At 39.6% G+C, this 18,937-nt stretch overlaps 1 protein-coding gene across 2 annotated transcripts in view; it reads left to right on the top strand.

Moving 5' to 3' along the window:
• Positions 1-607: 607 nt before the first annotated feature.
• The window catches only part of LOC113035126 (coiled-coil domain-containing protein 85A-like), a 46,696-nt gene continuing 28,366 nt past the window's right edge, over positions 608-18,937 (top strand). The window contains exons 1-2 of one of the 2 annotated variants that reach the window (XM_026190446.1): positions 608-1,372; positions 2,153-3,218. In XM_026190446.1, coding sequence (XP_026046231.1) covers positions 1,148-1,372; positions 2,153-3,218 — 1,291 coding nt within the window. In that variant the 5' untranslated portion in view covers positions 608-1,147. Of the gene's footprint in view, positions 1,373-2,152; positions 3,230-18,937 lie in introns of both variants that reach the window. The other variant, XM_026190447.1, reaches the window with a different exon arrangement.

Raw genomic sequence — 18,937 nt, forward strand, 5'->3', positions numbered from 1 at the left:
GGAGGCCTCAAGCAAAAACAAAACACCTAAAACATACCAGACCTCTCTACATGAGTGTATTTCTTCATAGATATAGTGTCACAGTAATCATGTGTAAATACATGCTGCTTCTGCATTTTAGTTTAATTTTTGTCAAATAAATAATGACATTGTGTAAAATATCGTGTTTTGTTATTCATCTGAGGTTAGATTAATTAATACACATGACACTATGTTTTATTATCTCCTGATATGTAATACCTTGGAAATGAAAGAGGGTGTGCGTTCTTTTTACTGTATTTATTTATATAGATTTTTTCTATTTTCCTTGGCCCTCTCCTGACCGGTTTTGGTATCATCTCATTTATAAAAATCCTGGAAATGCTCCTGGGAGTTGTATTTTTAGCTTACAATCTGGCAGTGACACTTTTTGGAAATGAGGATTGACTCTTCCCCTTTTAGTGATTGCTATCCTTAAGAAGAGAGGTCACGCTTCCATAAATATCAGAGCAAACCATGATCAGTGCTATCTGCCCTGATTATAAACGAACCTAAAAATAGAAGCAGCCCGTCACTTTGAACAATCAGAGTGCAGCACTGTTCACATCTAACTCCAGCAGATGGCGTAACAAACCAAGAGGCACAAGGAGAGAGCGAGTAAGCGAGTGATGGTAGAACGAGAGAGGCTCTCCACACTATCACACCTTATCATCCTGGCTCTTCGGCTATGCACCTGCAACCTCTCCTTGGAGCCCCCCTTCTTATCATCCTCCTCTTTTTTCCGCCCTCCGCCCGGCGGTCGGACTGAGGTAGTGCGCGCTCAGCAGCGGGAGTGCGCAAAGCGGTCGGCATGCACCTGGAGAGAAACCGCCCCGCCAAGCCGGCCAAGGGCTTAACCAGAGACGCAGCAGGATGCGGAACGATGCTCTAACGACAGTGATATAGCAGCAGAGCACCGGGTGGATATCAGAGCTGCAGCATGGGCGTGGGAAAGAGGCGCAATGACAGCAATGTGATTCCACAGATATAAGAAGGGTGGGTGGGGGGAACCCGAGTTACGTTTGGACCAGAGTTGTGCATTTGAAAGCTTCGATTTGGTTGCTCTGAAATTCATCAGACACAACACTTTGTTTTACCTCCCGGTCTACCTTCACCGGAGTTTAAAGGGATGGAGAAAAGCGCACAGCAGCAGTCCAAAAGCGCAGAGAGACCAGCAGAGGACATCTCCAAAATACCCGATGAGGAGCTGCTGAAGTGGGGTAAAGAGGAGCTGGTGAGGCGGCTGCGGAGGGCAGAAGCAGAAAAAAGGGGCGTCATCGTGGAGCACGGCAATCTGATGCGGGAGGTGAACCGGAGACTCCAACAACACCTGAACGAGATACGGAGTTTGAAGGTGAGGTCGGGTGGTGCTGATGAAGGGGATCCCGGGGAGCCAGGCTGTGCCAGGGCCCGTGTGGGGTTTCTTCCAATGTGTAGACTATGTGTAGACAGCCTACTGACTGAAACAAGTGTGGGCTCTGCATGAGAAGAAATACGGCCAGGTTACAGGGGTAGATTTAAGGTCAAATTTAGCTTTAAATAAGCAGATTAAACCTGTTGCTTCTCCATGCAGGAATTTGGAAACATTAATAAAAGGAAAATTGTACCTTGTACCTCTGTTTTATGGTTTATTATTATGTGCTAAACAACATATTAACTTAGAACAGGTTTTCTGAGAAACTATTTTGTAATGCATTTTTTTATTTTAATTTTCTGCACTAAAAAATCAGTTAGTGGAGCTGGTAGACTAATACTGCCAATTATCATTGACTGAAGCTCCAGTTTCATTAGTGGTTACTTATTGGTTGCGTCCTTGACAAACCATTTTATCCTTTAACCAATAAAATGTTGAAGAATAGATAAAATTGTCCATCATTCTGCCCTGCCTCCCTAATAGTCCAGAAGCTAAAGACACACACACACACACACACACACACACAGAGACACAGAGAGACACACAGAGACACACACACACACACGTAATCTTCTTCATCAAAGCTTCATTCATAGCAGGAATGACTATGTAATCTCTCTATGTGCTTCTGTGTGTGTGTGTGTGTGTGTGTGTGTGTGTGTGTGTGTGTGTGTGTGTGTGTGTGTGTGTGCGCGCGCGCGTGTGCTCTGTGTAAACCAGGACGTGAACCAGAAACTGCAGGAGGACAACCAGGAGCTGAGGGACCTGTGCTGCTTCCTGGATGACGACCGGCAGAAAGGGAAGCGGGTGTCGCGGGAATGGCAGCGATTGGGTCGCTACAGCGCTGGCCTGATGAGGAAGGAAGTGGCTATCTATTTGCAGAAGCTTAAGGAGCTGGAGCAGCGGCAGATGGAGGTGATCCGGGAGAACCTGGAGCTTAAGGAGGTGTGCCTCATGTTAGAAGAGGAGAGGGCCACAGTTGTGGCTGCAAGCACAGGGGGAAGTGGTGGTGGTCAGGGAGGGCCTGGCTGCAGGAGCTCCATTGATAGTCAAAGTAGCCTGTCTCAGCTGGGCGGTGGCATGCCTACACCAGGCCTGTTGCGGGATGTTGGCGATGGAAGCAGCACCTCCAGCGCAGGGAGCACAGACAGCCCAGATAACCCTCACCATAAACCCTCCCCTCTTGGCTCCAATTCAAGCCCTGGATCTGGCTCAAGATGCAGCTCTTCAGGACAAAAGAGAGATGTTTGTGAATTCAGCGGGAGGAGGCGCAGCTCCACCACGGAGTACCACACCTTTCCCCAGTCCTGCCGGCCCCGTGGAGGTTCCCTCACCAACCTAGAGCTTCACAGCTTTCGAGGACACAGCCCAGAGAAACACAGCAAGTCTCCTACCAGGCTACCTTGTGGCTCCCACTCCAAACCCTGCAGCTCTGACCTACTAGCACAGAAACAGCTACTGATGTCAGGACAGGCATCTCCAGGCAGTGACAAGGGCTCAGCTAAGTCCAGCCCAGATCTGAGTCAGCGACACCGGCAGGTAAACTCAGCAGGGGCTGGGAGTCCTGAAGCCAAGCAGGTAGCAATGGGCACACCTGAGCACCTGAGAAAAGGGCGGGTGATTGTGGGAAGTCCAGAGTCTATACGGCACCACTATCACTATCATCAGAGCCCAGGGGTGGAGCACAGCAAGGGGAAGTATAGTAGTGGCTCCCCTGGCAGGGATGGAAGTCACAGGAGACCAGCGGGTGAAGAGATTGCCCCCCACCACCAGAGTCTGTACAACGGTAGGCACATGGTAACTCTTATCTTGTATTTTTTCATTCATAAACCATTTTATGACACATAAATGAACACTTATACATTTATAGAGAGATGCACTAACATATTGTTTTATCTAACTAGAAAATGGTGGAAGCAAGTACTAATAATGACCAAATAGAGATATTTTTATCAATTACATGAGCCGTACATTCACAACAAGCATACAAACATTTGAATGTTTTCAACAATATACATTTATTGCATTTCTTTACTTAATGAGGATAAAGGGGGCGATGGCGCGATATGGCAGCCTCGCCTCTGTCAGTCTGCCCCAGGGCAGCTGTGGCTACAACTGTAGCTGCCTCCACCAGTGTGTGAATGTGAGAGTGAAAGAATAGTGGTATTGTAAAGCGCTTTGAGGGGTCCCGAAAAGCACTATATAAAAATGCAATCCATTATTATTATTAAACTGTTTACTGTTTGGAGTCCATGTTAGCGGTGTGCCTATTAAAGCAACAAGATAAAGAATAGAATAGAATAGAATTAAACTTTATTGTCATTGCACATGCACAGGTACAGGGCAACGAAATGCAGTTTGCATCCATGCAGAAGTTCTTCAGTGATATAGATATATTACAATATATATTAGCAATAATATAGATATGTAAAGGAACTACATAGCTGATATCAATGCTTTAGTATTTGTTTGCCATCATCTCAGTATATTATTTTTTAACGTATTCCTTCAGATTGTTAAAACCTAATAGGCATATAGAAGATTTGTTATGTAAATACACCTTAGTCTATTTGATCTAATGCTTTTTTTTACTTGACCATTTTAATAATTTTCAACCAGGCTTCTACTCCCATATTCCACCTTTCATTTATATTATTTGTGATTCAGATTCATTTTTGTATATCTTTACATATATTAAAAAGTTGAGCCTTTCAATGTAAGTTAAATGAAAAAATATTAACTTACGGCTTATTTGCCAGTGTTCTCTGGGAAGTTTGTATTTATAACAACAAGCTTTTAGTTGCTAATATAATTAAAAAACAGAAAGAAGCACATGTAATACTTTTATTAACAATAACTCAGTTGACCAAAAACTGATGCAATATCAAAACAGTTCAGGAAGTGGAGAATGGAAGTGAGAATTTGTAGAGATAAATTCTCATTATTTTATAATCTTTCAGTATAAAAGATTATACAAACTAATGGACTGCTCATGGACTTTCTATGCTGTGGTACTCCCAAACTCTTAAGTGTAAAGTCACAGTAATGGATGACCTTGGTTCAAGGAAACACAAGACTGAGTTAACTCATAGAAACTGCTGAGGACTTAGCTAGGTTTAGACGTGGCCTATGAGCTAGACCTACAATTATAGTCGCACATACATGTTTGGATGCACATGCGCACACAGTGACAGCTGAAGGATGAGTAGACAGTATTTAGGCATGGAAACAAATAAAGAGAGTTTAACATGCATGTATATATAGTGTAGTATGCATGCAGGGACACAGGTAAGTGTGACTTTGTACCCATTCATTTTTATTAGCTCACATCTGACAGCTGCTCAGCTCTTCTGAAACGCTCACGTGGAATTTTTCCACATGCACATTGCACAGGCCCCTTCAATTTTTGACAGCAAAAGGACTCATGACATTCTTTGAAACAGCTGAGCGGATTTGAAATGCATTGGCTTGGCTTTTAAGCTTGACTTAATTTTGGCTTCCATTAAATATTCCAAAGTCCTCCCTTGTGACTCTTTGGTTTAGTTGTTTCTCTGTGTTTTTGAGTGTCGGCTTTGCATGTGAAAAACAGCATCGGCACAACAAGCTCACATCAACTAGGGTGGTCCAAAAAATCGATACTCACATATTAATTGATACTAAATTAAATCACTCAATTCATACAATATTACAGTGTTCACTTGCAACGATCGATATCTTCTAGCTGCACCGCTGCAGACAGACGGGCGTTCAGCTCCTCCCCTCACTAACAGTTGAAGTATTTAACATTCATGATATTGAACTACACTTTGGGATGATTTTTAGTGGTCAATAAATGTTTTCAAAACATTCATTTATAAATAGTTATAAAAAATGTTAACCTGGCTGGTGCACATGCACATTTAGCTCCTTAACTATTAGCAGTTACTCATTAGCCGCATTAGCCACCTGTTATAATTACGTAGCGGCTCGTGGACTTGAGTTGCAAATGGAATATTGAGCCATGGTTGTTGGCTGTGCAGAGCAGTGGGGGAACTGTTGCTGAACTGAGCAGAGTATCCAGAGAGTGGACGACTAATCCGAGCAAGCAGAATAAACTCGAGCAGAGCACCACAATCAGATGGTTTAAGGTCTGAAGAGCAAAGCTGAGGATGTTGAGAGCTGCAGACTGAGACGAAAAAGCGTAAATGGTAGATATGAGAGAGGCTACAGGCAGATGCAGACAAGATGATGAACTTTTTTTACTTTCACAATAATTTATTCAAATGTTTCTTATTTTGTTTTAAAATGCAGGAAGTGACTAGTTTAATCTTTCACAGTGAGCTTTAACTTTTCCATAATGCTCTTCTGCAGTCAATGAGTGGAGCATGATCTCCTCTGTAGTAGCAGCTTTGTATTCTAGAGTCACATATGAGGCCATCTGTCTGACAGCTTTGCCAAAGCTGGGACATGCAACAGAACAATGATCCCAAGGACACACCAGCAAATCACAATGCTCTAGTGTTGTCTGTCCAAAGGAATACTCTTGTGGTTTCTTCAGATGCAACTTTGCAAACCTTTGTGATGCTGCCATGTTCTCTTTAGAGAGAAAAGGCTTTCTCCTCAGTCTTTTTCTAATTGCACTGTCACGAACTTTAATATTTACATACTATCTGAGGATTTTAGGGTCTGAGATGCAAGTCTCTGGATTTTTGGAATTTCAAGGAGTCTACTACAGTCTGACCTTCTTCTGGAAAGTATTAACACACACCTGAATACTCCAGATGATCAAACTGCCAAAACGATTTGACAGAGGGGTGTCACACTTGTTGATCAACTAATCAAATGCATTTGATCTGCAGCAACTGGCTCTATCTAATCTCTAAATTACTTTTTTACATGTCTGTACAACCCAGGCCATTTTCATGATTTTTCTAATTTCACAGGATTGTATGTTGTGAATTCTTGGGCTAGACTGTCAACACAAACTATGACTGTTTTATTCTAAAACATCTGAAGAAGAATATTGCCTCATATTACAGCATATCACTTGTGCTGTAAAAAACATAGAGTTCATGAATAAATCATGTATTTTTAGGCCATAACACAATCTTTGTTTATCTCCTGCCCAAACCTGCCTCCCTACATCCAAAATGAAATTAGGTTTTGACACACAGTAGGAGAACCAGAGGGAACTGCAGAGGCAAGTGAGGAAGTGGTTAGAACCATACTGAAGTGGCTCAGTCTTAAAATAGGTTCAGAAGACGGCGATCTTACACCAGAAATTGGCCACATTTTAAATCAGGGTAGACAGTTCAGATACCACCAAGTATATGAAATACAATGGCACATGTTTTTATAATTTTGTACATCACCGTAGTAGAATTTAAATCAAACAATCAAGATGTGACTTAAGTACAGTCTTTCAGCTTTATTTCTCAAGGTTGAACTAAACAACTGTTTCAAACAGACATCTATTTTTATACACAGTTCTCACTGCCAGGATTAAAAGTTGTGATGGACAGGGCTTAGCAGCGACTGACCTTTCAAAATAAGAGGGAACATAACTAATTTGAAAATATGCATGAGGGCTACATAAATAAGGAAAGTGTGATTTGTCAAACGTACACGTGACACAGTGGGGAGTGACAAATCTTATCATGCTCTATGTCTGTCTGCTTGTGCAGTGGCTCGTTTACATAAAAAATGGCAAATGCTGTCTTAAAAATCCTCATATTCCCGGGAGATCCTTGTTTCTAGCCTTCAGTAATGAAGCTCATGGCTGCTGTAGGACATACTAGTTCAGCACTAGTATAAGTAGAACAAAATGAAGTGTTCTTGATTTAATTTGTGTATTTTCAATCTGTTATTTTAAACAATAGTTAAAAAGTATGATGCACACTATCACTTTGCCATTGTAAGACAACATTAAAGGTTGCAGTTAGGTCTTTGTATTTAGCACTACATTACAAAGTGCACATGACCCTTCCTACTGAAACATGACTGTATAAATACTGTGTTGTGGTAGTCTAGCATCAGTAATGATTTCTACTGTGCTGAGTGGAAGTGCTCTATATTACAGCTGAGACCATGGGAAATAGCTTTGTACCTTAGGTGGACACAGGATGCCTGACTCAGCTATTACTAGGAAACAATAGTGGCTGGATGTACTGTACTGTAAACTGAGATGCTGCACAACTTTTCACACATCCTACTATGAAAGAGAACAAAGCATATGCTTTTGGTAGAATTTACAGTATAGAAAATCACAAGCTCCTCAGAAGTTTTCTGTCTATTAGCTCTCAGAGAGAATAGCAAGTAACAAAAAGATGCATAGACCTAAAAAAATAAATCGATCTGAAAAATGAGTCGGATGCTATGAAACCCGGTCTGGTTATAAATGGTTTAACTAAGAACACGGATGTCACCATAGCTGAAATTTTAGCTGCAGGAGACTAAATTCAGGAGGCAGGAACAGAAATGCTGATTTAGTTTATTAAGATTTAATTTGCTCCAAATTGAGACTTAATGAGTTTTTTGGCATTAAAATGAAGTTAAATGCTCTTTGTAGATATTCAGAGGGAAATGCTGTTGCAGGAAGAGTTGCAGGGAAGCTGAAGCTTAAAGTGAATGAATCTGGATTATACACACTATGGTGAAGAAATCAACAACACACTCTTCAATAAGCCAAACAAAGTATTATCTGACCAAATATGCAGCTGGCCTCATCCCAAAAAAGTCACAAAAATGGTGCCAAAATGACTTTCTGTTGCCTTTCGAGTCCAGCATTTTCATACATATACATGAAACACAGCGGTGGGGCAGAGGCATCTTGTTCTACCCATTTAAGAGACACAAGCTTTCAGCACACCTGTGATGTGTGTAAGTTTTTATGAGCTTTTAAATATGTTTAGGCCCTAAATAAGATATTTATTTGTGTAAATAATAAGATACAACAGGGCCTTCAAACTATCAGTGCTCAGGTGTTTATCTCTAAAAGCATATAAATAGTTTTTTTAATTACCCTCACTTTGGTTACCTACATACATTGATATATACATAATTCAATTCAATTCAATTTTATTTATATAGCGCCAAATCACAACATAAGTCGCCTCAAGGCGCTTCACAGATACAGAGAAAAACCCAACAATCATATGACCCCCTATGAGCAAGCACTTTGGCGACAGTGGGAAGGAAAAACTCCCTTTTAACAGGAAGAAACCTCCGGCAGAACCAGGCTCAGGGAGGGGCGGCCATCTGCTGCGACCGGTTGGGGTGAGAGAAGGAAGACAGGATAAAGACATGCTGTGGAAGAGAGACAGAGGTTAATAACAGATATGATTCAATGCAGAGAGGTCTATTAATACATAGTGAGTGAGAAAGGTGACTGGAAAGGAAAAACTCAATGCATCATGGGAATCCCCCGGCAGCCTACGTCTATTGCAGCATAACTAAGGGAGGATGCAGGGTCACCTGGTCCAGCCCTAACTATATGCTTTAGCAAAAAGGAAAGTTTGAAGCCTAATCTTAAAAGTAGAGATAGTGTCTGTCTCCTGAATCCAAACTGGAAGCTGGTTCCACAGAAGAGGGACCTGAAAACTGAAGGCTCTGCCTCCCATTCTACTTTTAAATACTCTAGGAACAACAAGTAGGCCTGCAGTGTGAGAGCGAAGTGCTCTAATAGGGTGATATGGTACTACAAGGTCATTAAGATAAGATGGGGCCTGATTATTTAAGACCTTGTATGTGAGGAGCAGGATTTTGAATTCAATTCTGGATTTAACAGGAAGCCAATGAAGGGAAGCCAAAACAGGAGAAATCTGCTCTCTCTTTCTAGTCCCTGTCAGGACTCTTGCTGCAGCATTTTGGATTAGCTGAAGGCTTTTCAGCGAGTTTTTTGGACATCCTGATAATAATGAATTACAGTAGTCCAGCCTGGAAGTAATAAATGCATGAACTAGTTTTTCAGCATCACTCTGAGACAGGATATTTCTAATTTTAGAGATGTTGCGCAAATGGAAGAACGCAGTCTTACATATTTGTTTAATATGTGCATTGAAGGACAGCTATATATATATATATAAATTAATAACCGATGCTATGCTAACTAAATAATTCTTTACAAATATTTCAGTCACTACAGACTGTTGGCTGGACCTGCACTTGCTGCCCATTCTACCTCAAGTGGTATGATAGAAGAACATCCAGAGTTTTAGCTCCTTGTGACATCCAAGTGTTGTTGCTGCACTACAAATTGGATATGTTTGGACTTATTTAGTATTAGTAGAAATAATTCATTGGTTATTTTATAAAAGAATTATTATTCATTCTACTTTTTTTTCTTTGATTGGTTCATGAAATGATCACTGCAACGTTCTTATCCTCTTATTCTTTAAGATCATCTATCTCTTCTACTGCTCATTCATTCTGCTTCTGCTTCCTTTGTGCTGTCTCCTTTCTGTCTACTTCATGCCTTTGGACTATAGCAGTTGGATAATACAAATTCTTAACTGAAGCTCTTCACTTCTTGTTGCAAACTTACACACAGCCAGTCTATTTTTTTTTCTTTTTTTTTTTTTATGACTTGCAAATCATTGCATTGGTTTTATTTACATTTTGCACAGCGCTGCAACGTTTTGAGAAACAGAGCTGCATTCAAAAAACACAACAGCCGTGATCTTAATGTACATGTGCCACATACAGTACGAAACTATTGTGATTTGCAACCTAGTTAGTGATCATATTTATCTTTGTCTCCTTGCTGTATTTTTCGACATAACGCATATCTCTAACAATGCCAATTATACTTACTGTTACTGATAGAAAGACTTGCGTGACTAAAGATATGAGCACGTATGAGTCTAAGAAAACACAGACACTTGTATGAGTGTGACACGACTGTGGTAGTGCTTACAAGCTTACATGCAGTTAATGGTTGAAGATGATACAGAGAACCAAAAACAATAAATACATTGTATAAAACATAATTTCATATCAATATATTAAAATACTATTTAAAATAATATCTTAGACAATATTGCAATATGAAATTGACCGATAAATAGCTGTTAGGCCTAAACAGAGAAATATATATATCTAAGTATCTGTGTCCTTCATAGTTTGCTTTTTTTCTTAAATGATTTAAAGTTTCCAGATTTTCCCAACTGAGTAGCAGTACAGTCCAGAGAGCTAATACATTTTCTTTTTTTCCCAACAATAGTAACAATGAACTTACAGTACACAGTCCCATAATAAAGTTATACATACTGAATACAATATAAATGTCAAGACAGAAAAATAGAAAAATATCAATAGAAATCAAAAGTCAAATACATATCAGAGAAAGAATATAGATTAAAGTGTACTTATGAGTCTTTGTGGTTCTTGTTGTAGCTGGAGCTACAGCCAGTCTAAATCTTCATTAAGCAGGTTCCATCAAGGGCCAGCACCTTTACAAATTGAGGTCATTAACATCAATATGCTCTCTGCTCTCCAGTCTTGGTGCACTAAATAATTGACTAGGCGCTATGTAATTTTCACCCTTTATAGTAGCACTGCTATGCTGGTATCAGTATATGGTGTCTATGTAATGTGACCCTCAGGCTGTCTACTGGGACTGTAATTGAGGTATGTCAATTGTAGAGATATACACATTAAATGATATTAGATACAGTACTTTATCATGACAAATGACACTGAATGAACTGTAAAAAAAAAAAAAAAAAAAATTACACATAACATATAATGTAATTGCAATGAGGTATTTCTGTAGTCTATTGATACTAGATAGTGGAAAAGGGGTGGGATTAAATAAGCTTATGCTTCTTCCTGCTCCTTTTTGAACATGAACGTTATTTGGAGTTGTGGTTGCTCGTTTTCCTTTTGTTTTTCTTTGTTCATTTGTCTCTTTTAATTCTATTTTGTTGTACTTTTTCAACATGTTCAAAATAAAGATTCAATCAACCAATCAACCATAACTGGGTATAAATATACTCAAGTTTAAAGTTCGTCATATATTTTAATGCCATTTAAAGATATGTTATTTGCAACTATTCACTGATAGTGATTTTATTTTCGTTCATACTGCATGGGTAGAAGATGCCATGATACAATTTTAAATTTAATCATATAAAATCAGATGTGGGCTGTAGCAGTTATGGCATCTTTATTAAGGTAGGACAGTGAGCTTTTAGCACCTATTACACTATTTCAAAGGGGGAAAAAAGAGCTGTGCTTCAGTAAATATTCATTGTTATTCTGAGGGATATACAGTGCATCTAGAAAGTATTGACAGTGCTTGGCATGTTCCACATTTAGTCATGTTTACATCACAATATTTTATTCATGACATAAATCATGAAAAAAAAATCTGTTGCATTTGTGATATCGCTGTGGGTTTTTTTTATGTCATACGGTACGGGAGGAAATTTCTGGGAATTATGCACGGATTGCATTCTGCAGCTAAACAATCAACTGTGCAATGTTCAAATTTATTCATGGCCGCACCAAAAAGAAAACAGAAAGTGAGAAAAAAAGCATGTTGGCAATGCTTCAGATAGAAAAAAATATATTTTGGTATTACCTGCCTTTCTAGGAACATGTTTTTGACACAGTTTGTATGGTGCTTTGATTTCTTGGCAGACCTTAAGTAGTAAAATATCTCCACACTACCGACTTCCTTAGACCCATCTTTTCAGCAAATAAGGATCCTTGTCTTATGAGCCTTGGGCTGCATCCATTGGGTTGTTAAATTTTCATTAAGGTTTTTTGTTGTTATTTTGTCTTTTATATTGCCCATGCTCCTAGCAAGCTCAATGGCACAGATGCAGCAGCCCAAACATGTGTTGTTCCAACCACATGATTGATTTAGCGTGACACAATTCTCATTGTCAGTGGTTTTTTGTCTTATCAGTCAAAACGTGGATGGAATGAGTTCTATCGACTTTACAATGACAACAGAAAAGTTATTTTAGCATAACTAGCTTTATCATTTCATTGATTAGTCCTAGATATAAAGGGCTGTTACAGTTCTTCTAAAGGGGGAAAATATATGTTAGTAAAATTGCAATCACCAATTATTAGTATTAGTATTTTTGTCTAGGAAATGATAAAATGTACATCCAGCATCCACAGCTCTATTTTGGCCCCTGGTTTATTGCACAGGATTTAAATCTGTTATCTCCTTCTGCTATCTCCTGAGCGAGCTTGTTATTATTGTGAAATCCAATAGTGCTATTTTTCTCAGTTCTGACAAAGCTCTTCTGGAGCTAGTGGGACCATACAATTGTTTTTTCTGGAGTATGAGGCATGATCAAAAAGCTCTAAGAATTACCTAGAAAAAATCTTACCTGATTTTATTTGGCCAATATCCTGTTCCCATTCTTCCCAGGCTTGTCCAGACAGCTGGACAAGTAACAGCTTTTTCAGATTGCTCCCTGGTCCCATTTTGATCCCTTACACTGTGCCCTCCACAGCTTTGACATGGTCAGCAAACTTTTGCAGGGAGCAAACACCAAATTCTCTTTCCAGCTGACCCAAATGGCCCAAGAGTCTCACTTTTCCAAACCTGAAGGCAGTACCTCACTTTGAGGATGAGCAAGAATAAGAGCATGCTTATCCAGTATTCACGGTGTTGTGCACAGTAAAACCCAGGGGGCAGTGTTATGCATGTTTCTATCATGCTATCACATGCTGGCCCAGAGCATGTTTAAAACACAGGGTTTTCAATACTATATACATTACATAATCTTCACTCATCACATGCCCTAGTCACAAGACTTATCTCCCTCTTCTGCTCCCCAAAGAAATGAAAAGAAGTTGAAGGATCTGCTTGGTTTGAGATAGACACATGTAGGATGTCTCTGTTAGTCCTTTTGTTTAGTGGTTTGAGCTGTTATATTGAGCCCAGCTGGTCTGGCTGTCAACTCAGGTTATATTTGTGCTGAATCAGATGGGAAAAATGAGTGTGCCAAACTCATTAGGCTCTGTAAATAGCCAGAACCCAAAGTACGGTCTAATGGCGGTTGGTTAGTTACAAAGTCTTTGTTCTTGCACAGAAGGGGATCAGAAGATTTTCTGTGCTTTTTAAAAAAAAAAACTATTATCTTGAATGAAGCATGCGTGGCAGAGACCCAATCATGGAAACAGCTATATCAATACACACAGGTACATTCACAGCTGCATATCACATAATCACACACAAGCTTATTTACACACACAACTTTGGATGTGTGTGTAAATAAGTATATATCTATATATCTATCTCTCTCTATCTCTCTCTATCTATATCTATATATATCTTGTAGCTACATGCACAGACACAAGCCACAGGTGCACGCAATGCAAACATTAAACACTAACCCTTAAATGCATCCCCATTTCATAAACACACAATTATTTGTACAAGCATAAAAAGCTCTCTAATTAAAGAGAAAAATTATGAATTAAGTAATAGGAGCATCTGAAGATTTCCAAATTTTGGGGGAAGAATAGAGATATCACTTTCTAAACTGGCTTCTCCAAGAATGTAAATGGACTGATTCTTATAGAGCGCTTTTCTACTCTCCCGGAGTACTCAAAGTGCTCTATACAACATGCCACATTCACCCAATCTCACAAGCACTTTCATTATAGATAATGCTTTCTAAATACATTCACACACATTCATACGCTGATGGATGCATTGGAGAGCAACTTGGGGTTAGTATCTTGCCCAAGGATACTTGACATGCAGACTGGAGGAGCCAGGAATCGAACTGCCAACCTTCCGATCAGTAGATGACCTGCTCTACCTCCTGAGTTACAGCCAACCCTAATGTCAGTGTGCAGAAAAAATACTGGCATTCTAACAAACCATGAGCTGAATCATGTACTAGAACTAACACATACTGAACAGTCCTGAAGGTACTGTTCTCCTGGTAGATAGAGTGAGGTCTATAGGTCTCGATTATTCTGTTTTGCATCAGTATTGGATTCTTCAGTTAAAAATTCAAGTTTCTGACAACAGAAACTCAGAGACTGTTAGAATATCTTAGAATATGTTTGCTTTACTTTTTACTTTAATGACAACACCAGATGAGTAGCATGGACTTCTCAAAAAGCTTCTTCCAGCCTGGTCTTCTTTCTGTCTGATGTACTCTGACAGCTCTTTGGTCTTGCTCATGGTGGTGGAGAGGCTGGAATGGAAGAAACTGATTCTGTGGACAGGTGTGCTTTGTACACAAAATTCCTAAAGAATTATTGATTGTAATCTGTGGGAGGCAGGGATTAAATACTGAGTTTCCTCACTAATATGCAAATCAATTCATAACTTTTATGTAATGTGTTTCTGGATTTTTGATTGAACTAAAGTTCAATCAAAAATCCAGAAATGAGACAGAATGGTGATGGTGATATCCATTCCAGGGAAACAAGACAGCTTCCACAAACAGTGGAGTGCAACATTCTCTTTTTTCTCTTAGCCTCAAAATATTACATAGTATACCTTTAAAAAACATTCAGATAATTACAATTAGTAATAAAGTTTTGAATCACTTGTATATAGTCATATATAACTATAATGCCAAAACCAAATAGTCACTCAATATTGTAGTAGAACTACAATTATTAGTAAGAGAAGTAGGGTAACGCTGGGCTGAGATGATCTGGAATGGTGCTCCGCCACCTTCTGGCTGAAACCTGTCCGAGCTGTCATAGGGTGAGAGGCGGGCTGCACCTTGGAAAGGTGATTAGTCTGTTCCGGGCCTGAAAGAGAAGACAATCATTCACAGTCACATTCACACCTTTCACTCATTAAGTTAACATGACTCTAGGAAGAAGCTGGAGAATCGAGCCATACACAGGGAGAACTACATCAGGTGTGGTTTCGTTTCATGGTTTTGTTACAAGATCTCGCTTACAGTGTAAAACACCTTCAGATGATTGTGATCCATTGCTACATAATTAAAATAATACATTTTTTGAAGATTTTGACTTCATATCTGTTCACATTTTGTGGTTTCTCAGCCCTTTTTTATATTTTTCTGTCTCTCTCTGTCTTACACACACAAACAAACACACATGCACACACGCATGCACGCACACACACAGAGACAGGGGCTTAAGGGTGTCATGTAACAAGCTTGCGCTCTTCAGATAAGCCTATTTAGCAAGTGCTGGTCTAATTGAATTACTGTGCTGCAGACAGTTTGTGTGACTGTGTGTGTGTGTTTTTTACTCTGACGCAAGGCATCAGAGAATAACGTCGACTTGGCCTGTTTTGGTGTCAAACTGGAATGTAATTTGTGTCTCTCAGAGATCTTGACTGTAGGAGGGAGAGATGGAGCCGGGACTGTATCTCTTTTCCATCCTACATCTGCTCATCCTTTCTCCTCCCATCCTTTTCTGTCCATTTCTATTTCTAAATCAGGCCTCTCCTGTTTGGGAAATGGTGGTTTTTCATCATGAACTACTGCCCTGACTTAAGACATACTTACATAAATCTTTACTGTAAAAGCTGTACATGTGTGGTTACAGAATTTCATTTTACAAAAATTATATGTGGTGGATTTAGTAATTTAATTTAATAATAGTGGCAACAAAAAAAACCCCAACCACTGGTATTACATTACTGACTATGGTCCAGATTGTAAAAATCAGTTTTGTGAATTTCAATGTCTTTTTGTAGTGTACTTTAACGATTCAGACTATCTTCGTTGAAGTCCGCTGTCTCTGGACCATTCTTCCCAAAGAAAGCTGTCAACTTCATTTTTTTTAATATTACTAAGAAAGAGAAAATAGCTCATTACCACTTAATTTCTCCCTGTTTCTTCTTATCCAGACACGTCTCCTGTTTCTGTTTGTCGCCATCATTACAATCTCCTTGAAATTAATATAGGTTTCTCAGATTTCCATCATTTGTTCAGAAATTTTTACAAAAGGTTGTTTTCAATGAAGCCTAGTTTTCTAAAGTAGTACAGTAATTTATTTCCTGCCACTGTCACTTTTTCGAATTCTGTTGCCTGTAAATAGGCAAAGCTATTAGCCTAGGAGCAGGTAGAGTAAGATCACTTAACTGTTGTGATTTATGTACACCTACTGGATATTTCATTACATCCTTCTGGCTGAAATTGCAGCAAAAGGATTTGTTGCTTTTACATCACAGCAGGCGATTTAGGAAATGAGAAAGGCCTCTTTTTGTCATTATTCATCTGTTAATGGTCCCAGAGTTAAACAGACTCAATCCCCAACAATGGCTCATCTTGATTAACATTACTATTGAGTGTGATATCCCATAAATTTATCAGTTTCACTACAAATTTAGACATTTTCCCCTGATGTAGCTCAAGTTGGCTGTTTATCATACTTTGCACAGGTTACACTTGTTTATCAGGGACTGTAGTTTTTCTAGTTCTGCTAATCTCTCTGTGTGTCTTTCTCTCTCTCTCTCTCTGTTTGTGTGTATGTGTGCTTCATCAAGTGAAATCACAGCAGTTTTGTTGGGCTCTGCTGACCTGGGCTCACATTACTGTGCATAGGCAGAAAATAGCCTATCTTCACGGAAAGCTCAGAGTGTATACACAGACAAACACATCACCATCTAGTTAGTGCCAAGGGAGCACATAATATATTACCCTACTGCTGCTGCTAGTAACAAACACAAGCTATGTACTTGTGGATACCTGCACTGTTTGAGCTGTCACTAAAACAAATGTGGGCATAAACACATTCAGAGATGGTCTGAACATCTGAACTACTTAAGTATATCTCGCTGTTACGTAAAAAGCCACATGTGACATTTGAACATCGGAAGTACCTTCCATATTAAATAAGTGTTACGATCAAAAATGTTTAGTTGGCCATTTGTCAGTAATATTAAAGCGAGGAGGGGGGCTGACTTTTTCAATCATTAAACTTATAGTCTAGTTCCATAGTGCCAAGTTTTGTGGTATTATAGGTGTTTAAAAATTACTACTATGGTTACTATTAAATAGACTGATGCCTGTAGCATCCCAGTACTAGAGACTAGCTTGTTGGCTTGTGAGTATCATTCATGGAGAAAATTAATGCCTTTATATAGACTAAACTGACATATAACCACTCAAAGCAGTGAGTACTGACATTCAGCACAGACACATGGACATTAATCTACAAAGAAAGGTCTGCTATTGCTAGCCCGCCAACTGTTAGCAGACCCCACAAGTTAATCTGACATTGCTGTGTACAGGGCTCTATGTAGTGCATTTCAGTGTAATTTAAAATCAAATCAGATGTTATCAAATAATGTTATTAAAGATGTTAAATGGCTGTAAAATATAAAATATTTATATGTGTAATAGTTAATGGATGTGCAGCAGGTTTGAGTGATCAAAGATAGAGATGGAAATGTACAAGTGAGTGAAGCGCGTGTGTTGAGTGTCAGAGTGAAGAAAATGAGAGCAAGAGAGAAAGAGAAAAGTGGACAGCTGGAGGAAAGTTAGTGAATCACAAAGTGCAAAGTAGGAGGACGTGGAAGAACCTATATAAGATCATGAATAGGGATGGGTACCGGTGTCCGGTGCCATGATGGCACCGGTTCTGACATAAACGGTAGTAACCAGACCGAAAAGCAGCGCACATTTCGGTGCTTTATTTCGGTGCTTTTTTTTCCTGAGCTGTGATACACTTCTAGCCAATCATTTTACGTTTCCGAGGATAGTAGGCGGGGCCAGGTACGTACGTTCTGTTAGAGCAGAGCTACAGATTAAAAATGTCCAAGGCGAAGCGGTCAAAAGTCTGGCTGTACTTCACAGCAAAATATGCAAACTCAGCAGCCTGCAACAAGTGCTTTAAGCGGATACTATGATACTGTCAAAGGAGGTAACACCTCAAATCCGATGAAACACCTGGCGACGCATAGCGTTTTTTTTAAAAGCCGAGAAATGCGCCGTATTTGATAGCTTGCTGCGAGACCTCATACCGTGCACGTCGGGTGGGTTGCCAGTTATCGGACCCGGAGCAACATCCCCCAAAAACCCGAAGAATAGAGTCCTGGCCCCTAGCCCTGCCAGTGTAGCAGAAATGATGAGGATGATGATGGCAGCAGCAGCCGTTCTTCTCTGCATGAGTAGCTTAATGTTGTTCGTGTGTAATTTACGTTGAGTAGGCTAACCACGTTATTACATTAATGCATGTAAGGTGAACTAGCAAACATCATCATAGCTACATGCGGCTGTCCTCTTGTTTGATGGCAGATACTCCCTTCACCCTGGCCAAAAAGGCTAAAATGACCAAAGAAAAAGTGGGAAACAGTTAAACATGAGAGGTTTTTGGACAAAGTTTGTGTTTTTTCCATTGTTTAAGCACTGCTTCCAGCCAAGAGTGATACCATATATGCCCCATAGCTGCAGAAAAGGCTAACATTGTTATCTTTTTACAAAAAAACCAGCTGAACATGAGAGGTTTTTGGACCAATTTTGTGTTCTCCATTCTTTAAGCACCGGTTCGAGCACCGTTTAAGCACCGGCACCGTTTCAAAAGTACCGATTTGGCACCGGTATCGGATAAAAC

This window comes from Astatotilapia calliptera, chromosome 13 (assembly GCF_900246225.1).
Source record: "Astatotilapia calliptera chromosome 13, fAstCal1.2, whole genome shotgun sequence".
NCBI lineage: Eukaryota > Metazoa > Chordata > Actinopteri > Cichliformes > Cichlidae > Astatotilapia > Astatotilapia calliptera.